This window comes from Pipistrellus hanaki (assembly GCF_964339955.1).
Source record: "Pipistrellus hanaki genome assembly, chromosome: 4".
Classification (NCBI taxonomy): Eukaryota; Metazoa; Chordata; class Mammalia; order Chiroptera; family Vespertilionidae; genus Pipistrellus; species Pipistrellus hanaki.
In genome coordinates this window covers 36,523,946-36,542,169 of record NC_140506.1, presented here as the reverse complement: position 1 = coordinate 36,542,169, position 18,224 = coordinate 36,523,946, and the positions used below count along the sequence as shown (strand labels likewise).

The 18,224-nt window shown below is 43.0% G+C and overlaps 2 protein-coding genes across 3 annotated transcripts in view; one reads left to right on the top strand and one right to left on the bottom strand.

Moving 5' to 3' along the window:
- PDE8B (phosphodiesterase 8B) overlaps positions 1–11,023 on the bottom strand; it is a 260,529-nt gene extending 249,506 nt beyond the window's left edge. The window contains exon 1 of the mRNA XM_084881266.1: positions 10,902–11,023. The gene's annotated coding sequence lies outside the window, so the exon portion shown is untranslated. The remainder of the gene's footprint in view (positions 1–10,901) is intronic.
- Positions 237–12,150, top strand: ZBED3 (zinc finger BED-type containing 3). Of its 2 annotated transcripts, none has more exons than XM_084881292.1 (2): positions 237–568; positions 10,924–12,150. In XM_084881292.1, exons 1-2 carry the CDS (start codon positions 241–243, stop codon positions 11,619–11,621), a joined length of 1,026 nt encoding a protein of 341 aa, XP_084737418.1. In that variant the 5' UTR covers positions 237–240; the 3' UTR covers positions 11,622–12,150. The 2 variants fall into 2 exon arrangements, with proteins under 2 accessions (XP_084737418.1, XP_084737419.1); XM_084881293.1 differs by lacking the exon at positions 237–568 and adding an exon at positions 6,622–6,979.
- The last annotated feature ends 6,074 nt before the right edge of the window (positions 12,151–18,224 follow it).

Below are 18,224 nucleotides of genomic sequence, written 5' to 3'. Positions count from 1 at the left end.
TATATATATATATATATATATATATATATATATATATATATATATATATTTTTTTTTTTATTATTTATTTTATTTTTTTAAAGCTGACTGATACACCCATGCACCCTGCCCATCTTCATCTGTCCAGACCTTGGTTAGGAAGATTCCTTCTAACTCCTGGTGTCATCACACACCTAGAACCTGGAAGGATAAGAGCTGCATTCAGAGACCTGAGATAGGAATCCAGGTCTTGGAAGCTTAATGGGAAAAGGTATGGAACAAAAATTACATTTAACAAAACAAAACAAAACAAAACAAAAAAAATCACTAAACTGCTGTTTCATTTCTGAACTTGGCAAACAGTGGTCTTTCACTCGTGGATCTGGATCGTTTAGGAGGGACTCCCCCGTCCTTTCCACGACAGTTCCCGCTCCCCCGTTCACCCCCATTCACCCCCAGGCGGAAGCGGAGCGCTGCGCCTTTAAGGGGCCCAGCGGAGGTTCCTGCGCGGGACGGCGTGTCCGCGACGATCCTGGCGGGACCGGTCCCGCGCCCCCAGCCCGCACCCGCCACGCTCCGGGACACCGGTGTGAGTGTGGGCCTGGAAGCGGGTGTGGGAGCTCTGGGCCGGACGGGGGCTCGGGCAGGGCCCGGGGAGGGTGGGTGCTGGAGGGGGGAGGAGGAGGGGAGGTTTGGGGACCCGCGGCCTGGGACCCCGGTGAGCGGAACCCAGATGCGCCCGGGGTGTCCCCGTCTCGGGCTTTGCATGCACTGGTCCGCTTGTCCTTAACATGCACGCGGCCCAGATTGTGCAGAAAAGCACCGTGCAGTTTCTTTCAGGACCTCTTTTTTCTCCCTCACTGCAGTATGACCTCAAAAAAGTTACTAGGGGATACTGATCCCCTGCTCCCCCTTTGTTAACATTGCCTTACAGCGGTCAGACTTTTAGCCACGTGCAGAGCTCTCTCTGATTGAGATTTCCTTAATGTTTCCCTCTGCGGGGAGGAGAAACCCTTTAAGAACCCGCCTCCCCTCCTCTTCCCCCTTCATGGTGCTCAGACAAAAGAATGTTCTGACCCTTTGGGAGTATACAGGACCAACTTGCTGTAACTACTCACACTAACCAAATGCCTGAAACTTACCAAGCACACTTTTTTTTTTCCATGAAAGAAAAAAATTAAGTATCTCTACCTTCTGAATTTCTAATTAGCCCAGACTACAAAGACTGGGTGTGTTAAAGAACTTTTGTAGAAACAGCTTAATAAATTGACATAATGAGGGTTAATTATTTTCTGCGCTTTTTTATTAATGGGTTATTTGTACACACCCGTTTTGTGCAAAAATAGCTGGAGGCAACCCACAATAAAAAGTATTCAACAATATGCAAAAAGGCCGAAGCCCAAACCAGTTAATTCTGAATTTAAAAATCTTGGTGTCACAAAGGCCTTCAAAGTGCAGCTTAAAATCCTTCCAATTCATATTAAATTATGCATAATAAAATGGATCAACACCCCTCTTTTTAAGGAACATATATATTAAGTAATGTAGGATTGAAATGAAGGTCCACTTTAGGACAGAACACTTTATAATTTTCATTTTTTTAAATGCATTAATAGAGAAAGAACATTTCTGAGCCCTTTGCCTAATGGTAGAGCTATCCAAGAGTCTGGCTGATGAAATTTAGAGAACATCTCTGATTTACCAGATAAATAGCTGTGGGTCCAGTAATTTTTTTAATCCTTATCTGAGAATAAGTTTTTAAAATGATTTTTTGGAGCAAGAGGAAGGGGGGGGGAAGAGAGACATAGATGGGTTGCCTCCCCTCCCCCCCCCCCCCCACACACACACACAGGGATCAAACCTTTTATTATACAGGACGATCCTCCAACCAACTTAATAAATTTTTCACAGTCCATGTTTAATCTTTTTCTAAACATTTTCACACTTGTCCCTTTACTCCCTGACCCAGACACTGACACCTTACAGTTTGGAGGCATTTTTACTTGCTTTTTAACTTCATTTAAGTCTTCAAACTGGTGATTCCACGCTAATGTTTCTAATGGTCTGGATCTCTTTATAAATAAATGAATACAAAAGATTAGGCTGCAAACTAATATTCAACGGAGATAGACAAGGAACAGAAGGATGAACTTTGGTTTCCTTGATACTTCCCTTGTCAAGGCTAATTATTTGTTTTAATTATTATGTTCTGCCTTTAAGTCACTGGTGGATGAAGTAAATGAAAATGTTTTTAGACAAGTCTGTGTAGATTTCACAAGAGCGTGAATTTCTCAGCTAAGATCCAGATTCAATCTACACGTAATTGTTATAACTGTGGTGGATTAATCCAACCAAAGAGATTAGTTTGACTTGTGGAAGAACCCATAGAGCTGCAGTCCATGTGTTACTGCCTTTTGAGAACATTGCCTGATCCTTTGTCCTTTAGCCTGCCTCGTATGTTGTATTTGTACAAGCATCTACAATAATCTATAATAATAAAAGCATAATATTCTAATTAGACCAGACGTCCTTCCTTCTGAACAAAGCCACCGAGGGCGGGGGCAGAGGCAGAGGTGGCCACCGCAGCGGTGGGGGGCAATGCCTTTGTACCAATTGGGCCTCTAGTTAAGTATAAAATAATAAACTTTCATGGGTGGTTTATAGGATGATTCTCAATGTTAGAGACATGTACAAGTACAATCATATTTACACAAATTACTCATCCAGGTTTTTATCTTTTCCCTTATTCTCTATATTAGCATTCCAGGAGATCATACTTGAGGAATCTGGTTTTTAATCTGATAGGTTATTAGAAGAATAGAACTTCTTCAGAGAACTTCAATGCAGAGGTAATTAATGTAAATTTATTATCTTACACCCCATATCATTCCTTTCAGATAATGGATACTTAATGAAACTCACTCACAGGAGAGTTCGGAGTCATGGTACCAACAATACTACTTTCTCCCCGTCCAGGGCATAACTAAAATTTACTTTCCCCCCGCCCTGAAACCGGACTAAAAATTGTCCGCTGTTCATTTCATGCTAGGAGTGCTTCTGTTTTAATTTCAAGTAAATTTATTTTAAAATCTGAGGTTGGGAAGCCTGGTTATATGACTAAAGAACTGGAACTTTATGAGTCAGCACAGTGGCCATGTGTTTTTGTGGATTTTGTGGGGAAGGAAGGGTGCCCAGCCAGCAGTGTCTGCATGACCTTTTGTGTGAGGGCCCACAAGGCCCATCCCTTCCCTCGTGTGGACTCCATGGGATGGAATCCATCCCTCTGCCTGAACCTTAACCACAGATGTCAGAACTACTGCCGGAAGCATTTCCCAGCACCAAACGGCGAGCTTCCAGAGGGCAGGAACTGTGTGGTTATCCTCTTGGCCAAGCAAGCACCTGACCCTGAGCAGGTGCACAGTAGGCATTTGAATGACAGAGTAAATGGATGTAAGCAAAATAATCACATTCCTTGGTACCGTTCTGGTGGTCTAAAAACTGTTGGAAGGAAAATTTCAGGGGCTTCTTATTTATCATTTTCTTGTTAACAATCTGGTTCATAGATGTGCGTTTTTGTTGGGTACTTGATAAGGAAGAGATGCATATCACAGGCTCCAGCTAACCAGACCTCCCCATCCATCGTCTTCTACCTGAGGGATGAATTTAGGAAGTGAGACTAAATTTGGCTGGGGAGGGGGCAGTGGGTTTGTGATCCTTTTTTTATTTGCTTTTTGTACTTAAGAATCCTCATGACAATTTTTCCAACGGAAACTACCTATTTACTACATTGAATAACAGGATGTCAAAAAGAAACATACCACTGCCTTTTAGCCACTGAGAACTTAATATGGGCAGCAGGTTTGAACAGTAACTATTGGTGGATTCTTTTCCTCATGCCTTGTATTTATATAGCACTAGAGAGTCCAGCAATGAGTCATTTGTGTTGTCTGATTCCAGCCACCGGGTTAAGAGGCAGGTAATCTTGCCACGTCCCTTTACGGATGGGGATAGGGACACTCGAATGAGCCGGGTCTAAGAAACCTAGAGTCAGACTCATCGCCTCCCCTGGGTGCCTGCTCTGTGCAGGGAGCTAGGTGAGTGCGGTGGGCTGCTCCCCCGTGGCCTCCTCCACCTCCTGTGGATACAGAATCCCCTCCTGCTTGGGCACAGCACAACAAATCGCCCAAATGGAACCCCCTCCAGGGCCAGGTGGCACTGTGCCCCATAGGCCTGTTCCCTCCAGCCTCAGTAACTAAGGCTGCATAGCCCTGCCTAAGCTCACATGCATGAGGAATGTTTTATTTTTTTTATTTATGTATAGGTCTTACCATATACATACACTACCTAAACGTATACATACGATCATATGAATGCTTAGTGCTTTGTTCTTTTTCCTTTTGTGTTTACCTCTTCCCCTTCTCTCTCCTTTCACATCAGATGTCACCAACCCATAATGTGTGTCCTTCCTTACTTTTCTTTAATAATAATGAGATCATACATACTTTTCTGGAACTTTCTTTTCCTCAAAGAAACTGAACAGTTCCTCCAGAAATTCCTCTAGGTCAGTGGTTGGCAAACTCATTAGTCAACAGAGCCAAATATCAGCAATACAACGATTGAAATTTCTTTTGAGAGCCAAATTTTTTAAACTTAAACTTTTTCTAATGCCATTTCTTCCAAATAGACTCGCCCAGGCCGTGGTATTTTGTGGAAGAGCCACACTCAAGGGGCCAAAGAGCCGCATGTGGCTCGCGAGCTGCAGTTTGCCGACCACGGCTCTAGGCCATCTGGCAGAGCTCTAATCTATCCTCTTTAATGGAGGCCTAATGCTCCCTGAAGTGACCATGCAATCTTTACCTGGCCATTCTTCTGCAGATAGGTATTCCCTTGTTTCCAGCTTTTTGCTGTACTAAATAATACCGTACTAAAAAAAATCCCAATACACACAGCTTTACATACCAGTGCTTATAGTTCTACAGAATAGATTCCCACTGGTAGGATCCTGATCACACCTGTTTTTAATTAGCAGAGATTACCAGATTGCTTTCCTAAAAGCCTTCACCTCTCCACTAGGACTGCAGGAGCACCCCCTTCCTCTGCCTGTCTCCCTTCAGCTGACAGACCTCTTCCCTCTTGTTCCTGTGATACTGTTACCTAGCACTTCCCTGATGTAAGCGATGCCATGCACCTTTTCACAAGGGTCCTGGCCATTTGATTTTGCCCTAGGTCCTTTGCCTCCTCATCTTTCTTGCCCAAGTTTTATTGGGTGTTTGTCTCTTGCTTTTAAGTTTGTTTGAGTTCCATGTGGATTAGAGCGTGGCTGCAGAAGCTGGTTGGTGGGAGGCTGCTCTCCCACTGCACTTACAGGGGTGGCTGCAATGAGCTCAGGGGTTGTTGAGCAGAGCTGGGCTGGCTGCTATGACCTTCAGCCACACGTTACTGGTCACTCTTTAGCTACAGTGAGTGAACAGGAGATTGTATTGAGCCAAAATGTAGCTGTGTGCGGAGGACTGAGAAGGTGGGGCAGTTCTGTACCGTGCTGCCTTCCACTGGTTAAGACCTCCAAGAGCAAAGGCCTGCCGAGGTAGACGGTGTCCCTCTGTCACCTTAGAGGGGCAGCACTGAGCTGGCCAACATCTGTGGTGCTGCTTGTCCTGGCTCAGGTGAGGCGTTCCACTGAGTCTAAAGGATTAAGACATCAAAAACAGTGCTTTTTACCCTTGTTTCCACCTTAATTCTTTTTTTAAAAAAATATATTTTTATTGACTTCAGAGAGGAAGTGATAGGGAGAGAGAGAGAGAAACATCAAAGATGAGAGAGAATCATTGATTGGCTGCCTCTTGCATGCCCCTTACTGGGGATGGAGCCCGCAACCAGGGCATGTGCCCTGACCAGGAATTGAACCAGAGACCATTCGGTCCACAGGCCAATGATCTATCCACTGAGCCAAACTGGCGAGGGCTCCACCTTAACTCTTAACTAAAAATAAAAAATTTTAAAAATCCTTGGGGAGGGGAGGGGGAAGGGGAGATAAGTTAGTGTTTACTGAGTTCCAGTTTGAGGAAATAAGTTCTAAAGATGATTGGTGATGATTGTACACAGTGTGAATTAAATGCCACTGAACGGTGCACATAAAAAATAGTCAAAATAGCTGAAACCGGTTTGGCTCAGTGGTAGAGCATTGGTCTGCGGACTGAAAGGTCCCAAGTTCGATTCGGTCAAGGGCATGTACCTTGGTTGCGGGCACATCCCCGGTAGGTCGATGTTTCTAGCTCTCTGTCTCTCTCCCTTCCTCTCTGTAAAAAAAATCAATAAAATATATTTTAAAAAGTAGTTAAAACAGTAAATTTCATGTTACATATATTTTACCACACACACACAGAAAATAACAGCCTGTTCAGCAAGAGCTACAGGATTGCTGGAAACCCCACAGTCCCTGGAAGCTGCCCTCCTTCCCTAAAGGAAAAGCTGTGCTGAGTACAATATTTTTAAAAATATTTTATTGATTTTTTACAGAGAGGGAGAGAGAGGGATAGAGAGTTAGAAACATCGATGAGAGAATCATCGATCAGCTGCCTCCAGTACAACCCCTACAGGGGATATGCCTGGAACCAAAGTACATGCTCATGACCAGAATTGAACCCAGGACCCTTCAGTCCACAGGTTGACACTCTATCCACTGAGCCAAACCGGTTTCGGCCAATTTTGTTTTAAAGAGACAAAAGTAAAAAAGAGAGGTTCAGAGAGAGGAAGAGTGAGAGAGAAACATCAGTCAGTTGCTTCCCATATGTGCCCTGACCGGGGATCAAACTCACAACCTAGGTATGTGTCCTGACTGGGGATTGAACCCAAAACCTTTTGGTGTACAAGACTATGTTCCAACCAACCGAGTCACCAGCCAGGGCTCCACCTTAACTCCTGTAACAGATGGCATTCTTGTCACTGGCACTCCTCTAGGCATCCCAGGTTTTGAAGAAACCCAGAGACATGTTGCAGGGAGGTAAAGCATGACAGTAATTGGTCACCTCGGGCACTGTTAGGTGTACATCAGGAATGATTACTCTCAGACTTGGGCACAAGTAAGAGAGTCTAGGTTATGTGCAATTTTCAACCCCCAGCTCAAGAAAGCATATTAGAATACAAAGTGATAGTCTTGATATTATAGAAAAATCTTTAAATCTTTTTTCATATGTAAAATAAAATAGGGGTCCATTATACCATTAAGTCCAGTAATTTTTATAAAGGAGCTGTGGGAAAGATAAGATTCAAATGTAGGAGGAAATAGAATTGTAAAAAAAAAGATTAAAAGTGTAGAAAAATTTTAAGGTAAAGATGGATAACAAAAAACATTTCTAAGACTAAAATCTGGTTCTTTTCACTAACCATAATGTTTACTAACCATAAAAAAAAAAATTATCCTGAAGGTGGTCTGTGACTCTCCTCCTTATCCCCCAACTTCCACTTTGGGGATTTTAGTAATTTAATAAATCTCTTGGGAGAAATCTAGCCTTTAATTTCTAAAAAGCTTTTATACTAATTGGTCATCATGAGTTACCATATTCAAATCAATTTCTAATGTATTAGGAAATATGTAACTGGCTATTTCTTTTGTTAGAAGAGGCCTGATACTTATCTATTTTTTTATTTTTATTTTTTGCTAATTCTTGTAAATTCATTATCTTTTTTCAAAATCTGAGAGATATATTAAACATCATGCCTGATCCTAAGTGGACTTGCTTGATGGGAAAAGGAATAATGAGGTTTTAGAAAGTGGTAATTCATCTGTAGCAAGACTATTAGCAATGGAATTAAAATTTGAAAGTAAATTATATTAATATAGCAACTATTTTTCCTATTCTCATTTTTGTCTTCAGTTGCATTTAATGAGAGAGATTCTGACACTATCCCCTCACTGCTGCTGGTTCAAAACCTGACAGTCTGAGCTGGCGTTAGCTGTGTCACTGTGCACCATTCTCCCACCTTGGCCTTAATTTCCCCCTGAAATAAGTCCTCAGATGAGTTCCAAGAGTCGGTCGTGTGTTCTCTTATTTTCTTTACACTTTCAAAGCAAGTCAGTCCAGAATCACACATTTGGCCCTTTGTGAGGTTATTTCCTAAAGAATAAACTTCACCTTTTCTGTCCTCCCTTCTGTGATGGGTTATTGCAGTGGTAAACGGTTTTCCTAATAGAAAGAAGACTTTGCAATGATAGTTACTGTGTTGTGTTTGGATCCCTTTAACAGATGTTTTGTTAGACAAAGCAAGAGGCTATTATTTTTCTTCCTTACTTAAAAGTATTGACCAAGCTATGTATCTTGCAGCTATACAGAGGAGGCCATTTAGTTGGAATGAACAACCTAGAAAATTAATTTTATTTTATGGCTCAAGCACCTGTTAGAGCAGTGGTTCTTAACCTTCCTAATGTCGCAACCCTTTAATACGGTTCCTCATGTTGTGGTGACCCCCAACCATAAAATTATTTTTGTTGCTACTTCATAACTGTAATTTTGCTACTGTTAATGAATCGTAATGTAAATATCTGTGTTTTCTGATGGTCTTAGGCTCTACAGCAGCGGTTCTCAACCTGTGGGTTGCAACAGATATTTACATTACGATTAATGTGATGTCCAGGTTTCCCAACACCATATGCAGGAATAAAATAAAAATCGATTAAAGACTGCCCTCGCAGGTTTGCCTCAGCTAGAGCGTTGGTCTGTGGACTGAAAGGTCCCGGGTTCGATTCTGGTCAAGAGCACATGCCCAAGTTGCAGGCCGATCCTCAAGAGGCAGACAATCAATGATTCTCATCATTGATGTTTCTATTTCTCCCTCTCCCTTCCTCTCTGAAATTAATTTAAAAATTTTAAATGGATTAAAAACTTAAATGTAAGACCTGAAACCATAAAACTCTTAGAAGAAAACATAGGCAGTAAACTTTGACATTGCCCTAGTAATATTTTTTATATGTCTTTTTTTGTGCAAGGGAAACAGAAGAAAAACAAATGGGACTACATCAAATTAAAAAGCTGCACAGTGATGGAAATCATCAACAAAACAAAAAGATACCCTACTGAATAGGATAAGATAGTCACCAATGATACATCCAATAAGGGGTTAAATCCCAAAAAGTATAAGGAATCTATACAAAGTAACACATAACACACACGCAGAAAAATCAACAATCCAATTGAAAAAAAATAATGAGATCATACATACTGTTGAGGGTAGAGGACCTCAACAGACATTTCTCCACAGGGGACATACAGATGACCAATACACATGAAAAGATGCTCAACACCACTAATCATCAGATAAATGCAAATTAAAACCACAATTTATAGCTACAGTTATATACTCATTGTAGCCTGAGATATAGCTTCACACTCGTCACAATGGGTTACATCATAAACAAACAAGTATTATCAGGGATGTAGAGCAGAAGGAATCCTTGTCGGATTGTAAATTGGTACAGCCACTATGAAAAACCGTATGGAAAACTCCTTAAAAAATTAAAAATAGAACTACGGTATTACCCAGCAAGTCCACTTATGGGTATTTATCCAAAGAAATCTAAAACACTAATTTTAAAAGATATACACATCCCTATGTTCACTGCAGTATTGTTTACAATAGCAAAGATATGGAAGTAACCTAAGTGTCTGTCCATGGACAAATGGATAATGAAGAGGTGGTATATATGTATAGTAGGATATTACTCAGCCAGGAAAAAGAGTGAAATTTTGCCATTTGTGACAACATGGATGGACCTGAGGGGTATTATGTGAAGTGAAATGACAGAGAAAGACAAATACCATACGATTTCACTCATATGTGGAATCTAAAGAACACAAGAAATGAACAAACAAAACAGAAACAGACTTGTAGATACATGACATTTTGATGACTAGCAGATGGGAGTGGGGTTAGAGGGGTGAAAAGGGAAGGTTTAAGATGTGCAAATTGCCTGTTATAAAATCAATCACAGGTACCAGTAATATTGTAGTAATTATGTATGTTGTCAGGTGGGCACTAGACTTATCAGGGTGCTCACTTCCAAAGCTACATAAATGTCTAGTCACTATGTTGAACACCTAAAACTAGTACAATATTGTATGTCATCTTTAATAGAAAAAATAATACATATACACATACACATACATACATACACACACACAGTCTGTACATAGCTAGTTATTTTCATTTAAGAAGCTTGGCCTCCCATTTTTAGTATAAGTACTTGTTAGCTGGGGACCCATTTGATTTCTAAGAGAATTCTCAGTTAATAAAAGAGGCCTGGGCATTCCTAACACATTCTCCTGCACCCTATTCAGAACAATAATACTGAAAAAGAATCCCAGCTAGCCAAAACTGGTTTGGCTCACTGGACAGAGCGGACTGGAAGGTCCGGGGGTTCGATTCCAGTCAAGGGCATGTGCCTTGGCTGCGGGCACGTCCCCAGTAGGGGGTGTGCAGAAGGCAGCTGATCGATGTTTCTAACTCTATCCCTCTCTTCCTCTCTGAAAAAAAATCAATAAAATATATATATTTAAAAAGAATCCCAGGTATCTACCCCAAACTAACCATGGGATTTTTATCTGTAATAAAAGGAAGACATGGTGGGGGGATAAGGACAATTATGTGAGACCATAATCAATAAAATAATGTTTTTTTAAAAAAGAAAACTTCTGGGAGAATATAATGTAGGTGAAAACATTATTAGGGCTTATCTTAGGATGCTATGTTTGAGGTATTATCTCCTTTTCTATGTTTTGTATTTTTACCCATAATAAACACTTATTGCTCTTGTAAGTAAAAGAAAAAGAAAAAAAGGAAGACATGGTTTCTTCCCAGGCTATCTATAACCATAAATGTGGTTTGAGTGTGTGCACACCTATGAACACACATGTTTGCGTTGTTCTTACCTCTTTCCCTCTCGGTACGCAGCCGCTCTGGAGAGGATGAAGAGCGAGGAGCTGGCGGTGGCCATGGAAGAGACCTGCGGGCAGGAGGACGCGGCGGGGGCGCCCGGTGACGCTTTCCCCGGCCTGGCGCCGGCGCCTCCCGGCCGCCTGGGGGCGCCGTACTCCGAGGCCTGGGGGTACTTCCACCTGGCCCCCGCGCGCCCGGGGCAGCCGTCGGGCTACTGGGCCACCTGCCGGCTGTGCGGGGAGCAGGTGAGCCGCAGCCCGGGCTCCCGCGCGGGCACCCCGGCGCTGTGGAGGCACCTGAAGAGCGCGCACCGGCGGGAGCTGGAGGAGGGCGCCGCCCGCCGCTCCCCGCCCCCGGGCCCCGGCCCCGGCCCCGCCGCGGCCGCCGAGGGCGACTGGGCGCGCCTGCTGGAGCAGATGGGCGCGCTGGCCGTGCGGGGCAGCCTGCGGGAGCGCGAGCTGGCGCGGCGCGAGGCGGCCGTGGAGCGGGGCGAGCGCGTGCTGGAGCGGCGGCGCCGGGCGCTGCGGGAGGAGGAGCGCGCGGCCGCCCAGGCGCGGCGGGAGCTGCAGGCCGAGCGGGAGGCGCTGCAGGCGCGGCTGCGGGAGGTGAGCCGGCGCGAAGGCGCCCTGGCCGCGGCCCCGCTGCACACTCCGCTCAAGGAGGAGCCCGAGGGGCAGCGGGACGGCTACACCGTCACCAGAGTCCACCTGTAGGTTCCGGCCGCTCCCCGTGTGGCCGGCGGACCAGCGTCCTCAGCCTCACCTGGGAGCTCCTTCTCAGAACTGGAATCTCCAGTGGAGGGCTTGGAAAGCGCTTCGGAAGCCTGTGCGGAACCATAAGTCATTTCGACCCCGCGGCCACCTAGGGAGCCTGGGAGAGCAAGCTCCAGCAGCCCCCTTTGCTGTTGGCGTTTAGTTGGCATCCGTGCTGGGAGCAAGTTTTCCTCTAAATTAAGGTGACCAGAGGTCTCGATTTTTAATTGGCACTTTTTTAAAAACGCCGCGGGACACATTGTTAAAAATCGGGACCTCTGGTCACCTTACTCTAAATGCCTTTGGAAATGAGAGCTCCAGCAGCCCCTCGAATCTAAGGGCATCTGAGGCCTTGTACCTGGTGACTCTGAAAGGACAGAAGCTTCTCACCCGCCAAAGACGACTACACCATGTGCCTGTTACACCCCCAGGACAATCCATGAAAACAAGGGTAAAGCAAAATAAAAAATAAAATTTTTTCTACTCATTTCCTAATGAGTCAATCTTTGATGAGCAGCCTTTGCCCAAGACCAAGTTCTGAAAAAGGGGGCCACCTCGTTTCCACGACTTATGCTTTTCTCCCGCCTCGCCTCAGCAGTACAATCCCAAGAACCCCCGTTTCCTCTCCTCCCCAGTTTGCACACCGCGTGCAGCTTCGTCTGTTTCACCTCAGCCAGCTTCTTTCCCATTTCGGACCCAGGGGCAGCTGTAGTCAATGTTCCCACTTCCTGCCTCCTGACTAGCAAAACATGACCTCATCCTTCATTGCTATGAAGGCGCTTCCTTCCCTGTTTCCACAGTACTTGCATGTGTGGAAAGAAGCCTCCCACCTGAGGCAACCTCCTCTGTTTACATCTATTCCTTTTTCCACTTTCACGGGCTCTTAGCTCCATTAGTGTTCTTTCCCTCTTAGTCCCTCCCTTCCCCCCACCCCCCCTACTTCCTCAGAAATGCCCAGTTTCCCTTGTACTGAAAGAAAGACTTCCCCCAGGGTGGATGTTCTCGACTGAATCACCATCCAAGAGAGTCAGGTAGTCCTTGCTGCCCATACTTCCTCCCCATGGTCAGCTTTCCATGCCACACTGGACTCTTAAGCCACCACAATCTCAGTGGCTGGATGTGCTTATTTATTCAACCTTCATTTTGCTTAATCTCTCCTTTGTTATGTGGGCCTTGCTTTTCTCCCAGAGAACTGCTTTTCCTGATATAGACTAGTTCCCAAACCATTTTTTAGTTTTATTCTCATTTTTTTATATATACTGAAAAATTTCAAACATCCAGAAAAAGTTGAAAGACTAGTACAATGAAAACCCATATATACCCTCCACCTAGAATGAATAATTGTTAACATTTTGTCATATTTACTTTTTCTTTCCTCCACCCCATACATTTGTGACATTTTATCCTTAAGTATTTCAGTATATATCTCCTAAGAATAAAGACATTGTTCTACATGATTACAGTGCAATTATACCTAAGAATATAAACAATTTCCTAATAGCCTTTAATATAAAATCCTTAATCAAAAATTCCCCAATTGTCCCAAGAATGTCTTTTTATCCTTTAAAAAACAGGGATCAAAATTAATATATTGTTTTGATTATAACCCATATCTTTTGTTTTTTCTCTTTTTAAAATTTTTATTAAGAATCCCAGCCATCGGTCTTACAGAAAGTCCTATATCTGGTTTTGTTTGTTTCCTTAAGCCAGTGGTCAGCAAACCGCGGCTTGCGAGCCACATGCAGCTCTTTGGCCCCTTGAGTGTGGCTCTGCCACAAAATACCACGTGCGGGCACGCACGTACAGTGTGACTGAACTTCGTGGCCCATTGCAGAAGTCGGTTTTCGGCCTGGGCGAGTCTATTTTGAAGAAGTGGTTCTAACGCCGAGCCACACTCAAGGGGCCAAAGAGCAGCATGTGGTTGACGTTACCAACCACTGCCTTAAGCCAATTTCTACACTCATTCTTAGTTTATCTACCTATAGGCTGCAACAATCACTTTGGTGTCAAAGACGCCCAAATACTTCCAACCTTGAGTGTTCTGCCCCCACCTGTCCTTTATAGCCAATCCCCTTCTGCCCGTTTCCACCTGTACTTGCATAACTGCCACTGCAGATGGAAAAGGCAAATCTACTCATCTCCTAATCCCCACCCCTCATCTTTATTGTACTCTTAAAATGTATCAGGTACATACACACTTTACATGGGTCCTCTCACTTTATTCTCATAGAAGCTCCATGGGGAGGTACTAATATGCCTGCTTCACAGCTAAGGAAGTGGACATAGACAGGAGTTAAGTAGCTTGTACAAGAACCCTGCTGTTAAGTAGTAGAGCCGAGATACAAATCCAGTCTTAGCCTCCAGATGCCAGGCTCCTAGTTGCTGTATTGCCTCCCTTATTACTATCACCTGGCTGACACCTGTTTGCTTCCTAACTCCAATTTCATGTAGAACCATCTGTGACATTAACATGCATTAAGCATTGACCATGTACCAGGCCCATGCTAAATACTTTACAAGAATAATTGCCTGCCCTGCAGCAACCCCATGACACAAGTGCGCTTATGCCCACTTTGCAGGAGATAGGCTCAGGGGAGCTAAATAATGCCTGCAGAGTCACACAACTACTAGGAGACAGAGTGGTACTTGAAATCTAGTCTCACTAAATCCGAGGCCCTGATCTACTGAATCTAATTTTACGAAACATCACACCTGTTTTCTTTAAGATGCCACTTGTGAAGCTCTGGCCATATTTTCATTCATCTGGGGTTCATCTTTCCTCCCTTCTCTTCCCCCACTGTCCCCTACTTGATACGCGGCCAGAAAAATTGTACTAAGCCAACACTGATACCACTTTTCTTGTTCAAAAGCCGCCCCCCCCCCGCCCAATCACTTATCATCTACCAGCTTTAACTCTGTGGCCTGACATCCAAATCCACACGCCCTGGCCAGTCTTAGTTGTCCCCTCACCTATATTCCAGCCAAATCGGACTCCTTATTCTTCTTGGTGCCTCTATACCTCTATTCACCTTCCCTCCACTTAAAAGTCCCTTTGACCTCCGAGTGTGAAAAATCCAAGTTCAAATTTGCCTGCCTGCATGAAGCTTTCCTTGGCTCCTGTTTTAGAGATGATGCCTTACCTCTCTGAACTCTCATAGCATTTTCTATCTCACGACTCTTAGAACCAACTGGCTTATGGCAATGTGGGTTCTTTTTAAAAATATATATTTTATTGATTTTTTACAGAGAGGAAGGGAGAGGGATAGAGAATTAGAAACATCGATCAGCTCCCTTCTGCAATAAACCAATAATAATAAACACACCTCCTACTGGGGATGTACCAACAACCAAGGTACATACCTAGGTTCCAGGGTTGATCCCCATCCTGTCAGGGGTGCATGTGGGAAGCAACCAATCACTGTGTCTCTCTCACATAGATATTTCCCTCTCCCCCTTCCTCCACTCTCTAAAAATCAATGTAAAAAAATATCCTCACTCCTCAGGTGAGGATTTAAAAAAATGTCCATGAGCATATTTGGTCCATATCAAATGGTCCTTGTTTCAGGCCAAAAACATACATGTTTAGAAAATGTCCCTGAGTTCAAACAGCCCATACTGTTTGTTTATACTTTTGGTTTATTTAAATGGTTAAAACATAATAAATACTATGTTTCATTGGCCCAATCATTGTGTAGAGGCTGTATTGCCAATGACCCTTATTTCTTTAGTAGCCTACCTGGTCATATATAGCTCCTGGGGGGTAAAGATGGGTCAGTGTGAACCAAACGTCTCCATGGATACCTGGTACAGGACTAAGTATCAAGGATCTTTCGGCAGGGACCAAATGTTTCTATGGATATTTTGGATGGAACCAAATGTCCTGCTAGGATGTGGATGGAAGTTCAAAACTAATCCAAAAGACCTCAGAAAGAGCAGGTTCGCTGGGATGATTCCTGAGAGCAGATGCACACAAGTCACAAAGGTTTGCCAAGTCATTTTCCTTCAGGATAGAACGATTTTCCTATAAAAACATAAATTTCATACCTGATTTGCCAAATGAGCTAATCTAGTCAAAACTCAATATTATAAAGTAATCTGACCAATTTTACAAGTAAATCTATCAAAGCCTGCCCATCCAAGTAACTTCCCTTCAAAGTAGTCACTTGGAAGAGTTATTCCAAAAATGTATCCATGCTTAAAACATTCCTGGAACTCTTCTCTTACAGCAGGTCTTGCAGTTGCTGGCACACTCTTTAAAACATCCTTAAATTGGCAAATATTCATCTTTCCAGGAAAAATTTGATTTTTTAAAAGAGCTGACAGTTATTCGGAGCCCAGTGTGGTGAATGTGGTAGATGATTAACTAAATTAACTTTTCTGGATAGTACAGCGTGATTATAATAAACCAATAATAATGATTTTTGTGTGGCTCATAAACTGGCCTTGGTAGTGTTATATATTAAGGTTAAGTAAAAGGAGCATGGTCATAGTAGAGATTAAAGCCCATTTTAGTGGGTTTATGATGTGAATGAATTCAGATAGCGCTGGGAGTCATTACATATTTAAATAGCACTGAATGTTTCTTTTTATGAAAATCTTAATTATGATAATCTCTGAAATCTGATTTCACAGCACTAAAATGAGGGCTTTAAGGAAAAGCATTAAATGCTAATGAGCTTTATTATTTCAGTATATATTCTCCCGGGCCTTTGGTCAAGATAAGTAATGATCAGATGAATGAGCTGGCAACCTTCCTGGCCTCTGAAGTCTACTAGTAATGGGAAGCTAAGTAACACACTGTCACGTGTTAAAATACATTTAATAATATTCCACCAACTCTGTCTTTTGCTTTCTGGGCAATGAAATACGATGGCATTTTAACATAGAAGAACAAAGCTAGCCTTTTGCTGGAAGAATTTCTGGAAAGTCACTCTTACTCAGCAGGCAGAAGACAGTTCGCCTCCATTCACATTAACTCCCCCAAGAGTATCTGCTCCTCATCCTCTAGACTCTAGAGACTTCTTTATTTACATGTTCTCCATCAACTCCAATCCCAGAGACCCGATTCATGTTGCATTGTTTTTGTATCTTAATGATCCATTGTTTAGATTTAGGACCACAAAACCCCTATGTCTGAGCAGGCAGGGTTACTCTTCCCAGAATTAAATGAGGGACTGCAGCATCAGTACTAATAAGGCTTTACTATTGTCCACGTAGCCAAACCCCTCAAACACATGACTCAAACTTTTTTAAAGGCAGAGTTTATAAGATTACCCTAAAAAGGTCTGGTTTGGAGAGAGATCTGAAAACATTAAACAGCAATAAACCAAATGGCACTTTCCCCTAAGAAGTTTGGCTGGTGAAAAACTTTTCTATGAACAAAAGCTACTTTGGATTAATATTCTTTGGGGAACTATCAAGGCCTTCATGAGACTTCTTGGCCTTTACATTCTACCAAATACGGTCTAAAAAATAAATGTAAGCTCCAAGAATGCAGGGAGTCTTATCCAGCTTGTTTACTGCTGTATCCCAGGTGCCTGGAATTGTGCCTGGCCTGTATGAAGCACCTCGTGGATATCTGCTGAATGATCTTCATATGAGATCTGAAACCCAGTTCTTCTTGGAGTCCTCCCTGCAGCTCCCTTGTTCCCACAAGATAGCAAGAGCCAGGATGGGCCTGCTAGATCTTCCTGTCATTCTTCAGATAGCTCCTTTTCCAAAGTCATGCAGAATCCATCCCTTTTTTGAGGATAAGACTCACCTACAATAGCTTCTACCCATTCTCACGTCTTTCTTATTACCAATGTCCAGCTCATTCTCCAATATTCATTAAGAAATCCAGCTCCTGACTCAGTCTTCTTGTCCATATCTTTCTCTTATCATCACCTCAACTTCCCTGGCTTCAAGCACCACCATCTTCTACTCCAGGATTCAACATCCTTGGTAATGGTAGCATGGCATAATAATACCCGTAATTTCTCAGACTTGAGAGTTTATTATAAACTGGACACTGTGCTCAATGTCACATGGGCCTCATTATCTCATTTAAACTTTCCAGCAACCCCACAGAGACATTAAGGTATACAGGATTAATAATAAGTTATTAAATGTCACTAAGATTGGGAGTAATGAATCTATAATTTGAACCCAGGTCAGTCAGACTCGTTAAATTGGGATGAAAAGAATCAAGATTAAACCCTAGCTCTGCAACTCTGTCATGGGTATTTTGACCTTGAGCAAAATTAAGACCTCTCTAAGCTTGTATTCTAATTCATAAAATACTATCAGCAATAAAGAAGATAATATGTTAAATGCCTAGCACAGTGCCTGACGTATCACAAATGTGACATCACAAATCACTAACAAGCACTTACTGAGTACCTCCTAAGCATCCACCTGTGGTAGGTACTGAAGACGCATGAGTGGATAAAAGAAACCATGTCCCTGCCTTCACAGGTCTGGGTGCTCAATAAACATTTGCTAAATGAAGCCTTCAAGGAAGTCTGTCAGCCTCCACTCTACCCCTCATCAATCAGCCAATTATTCTGCTATAAAGCTATCTAA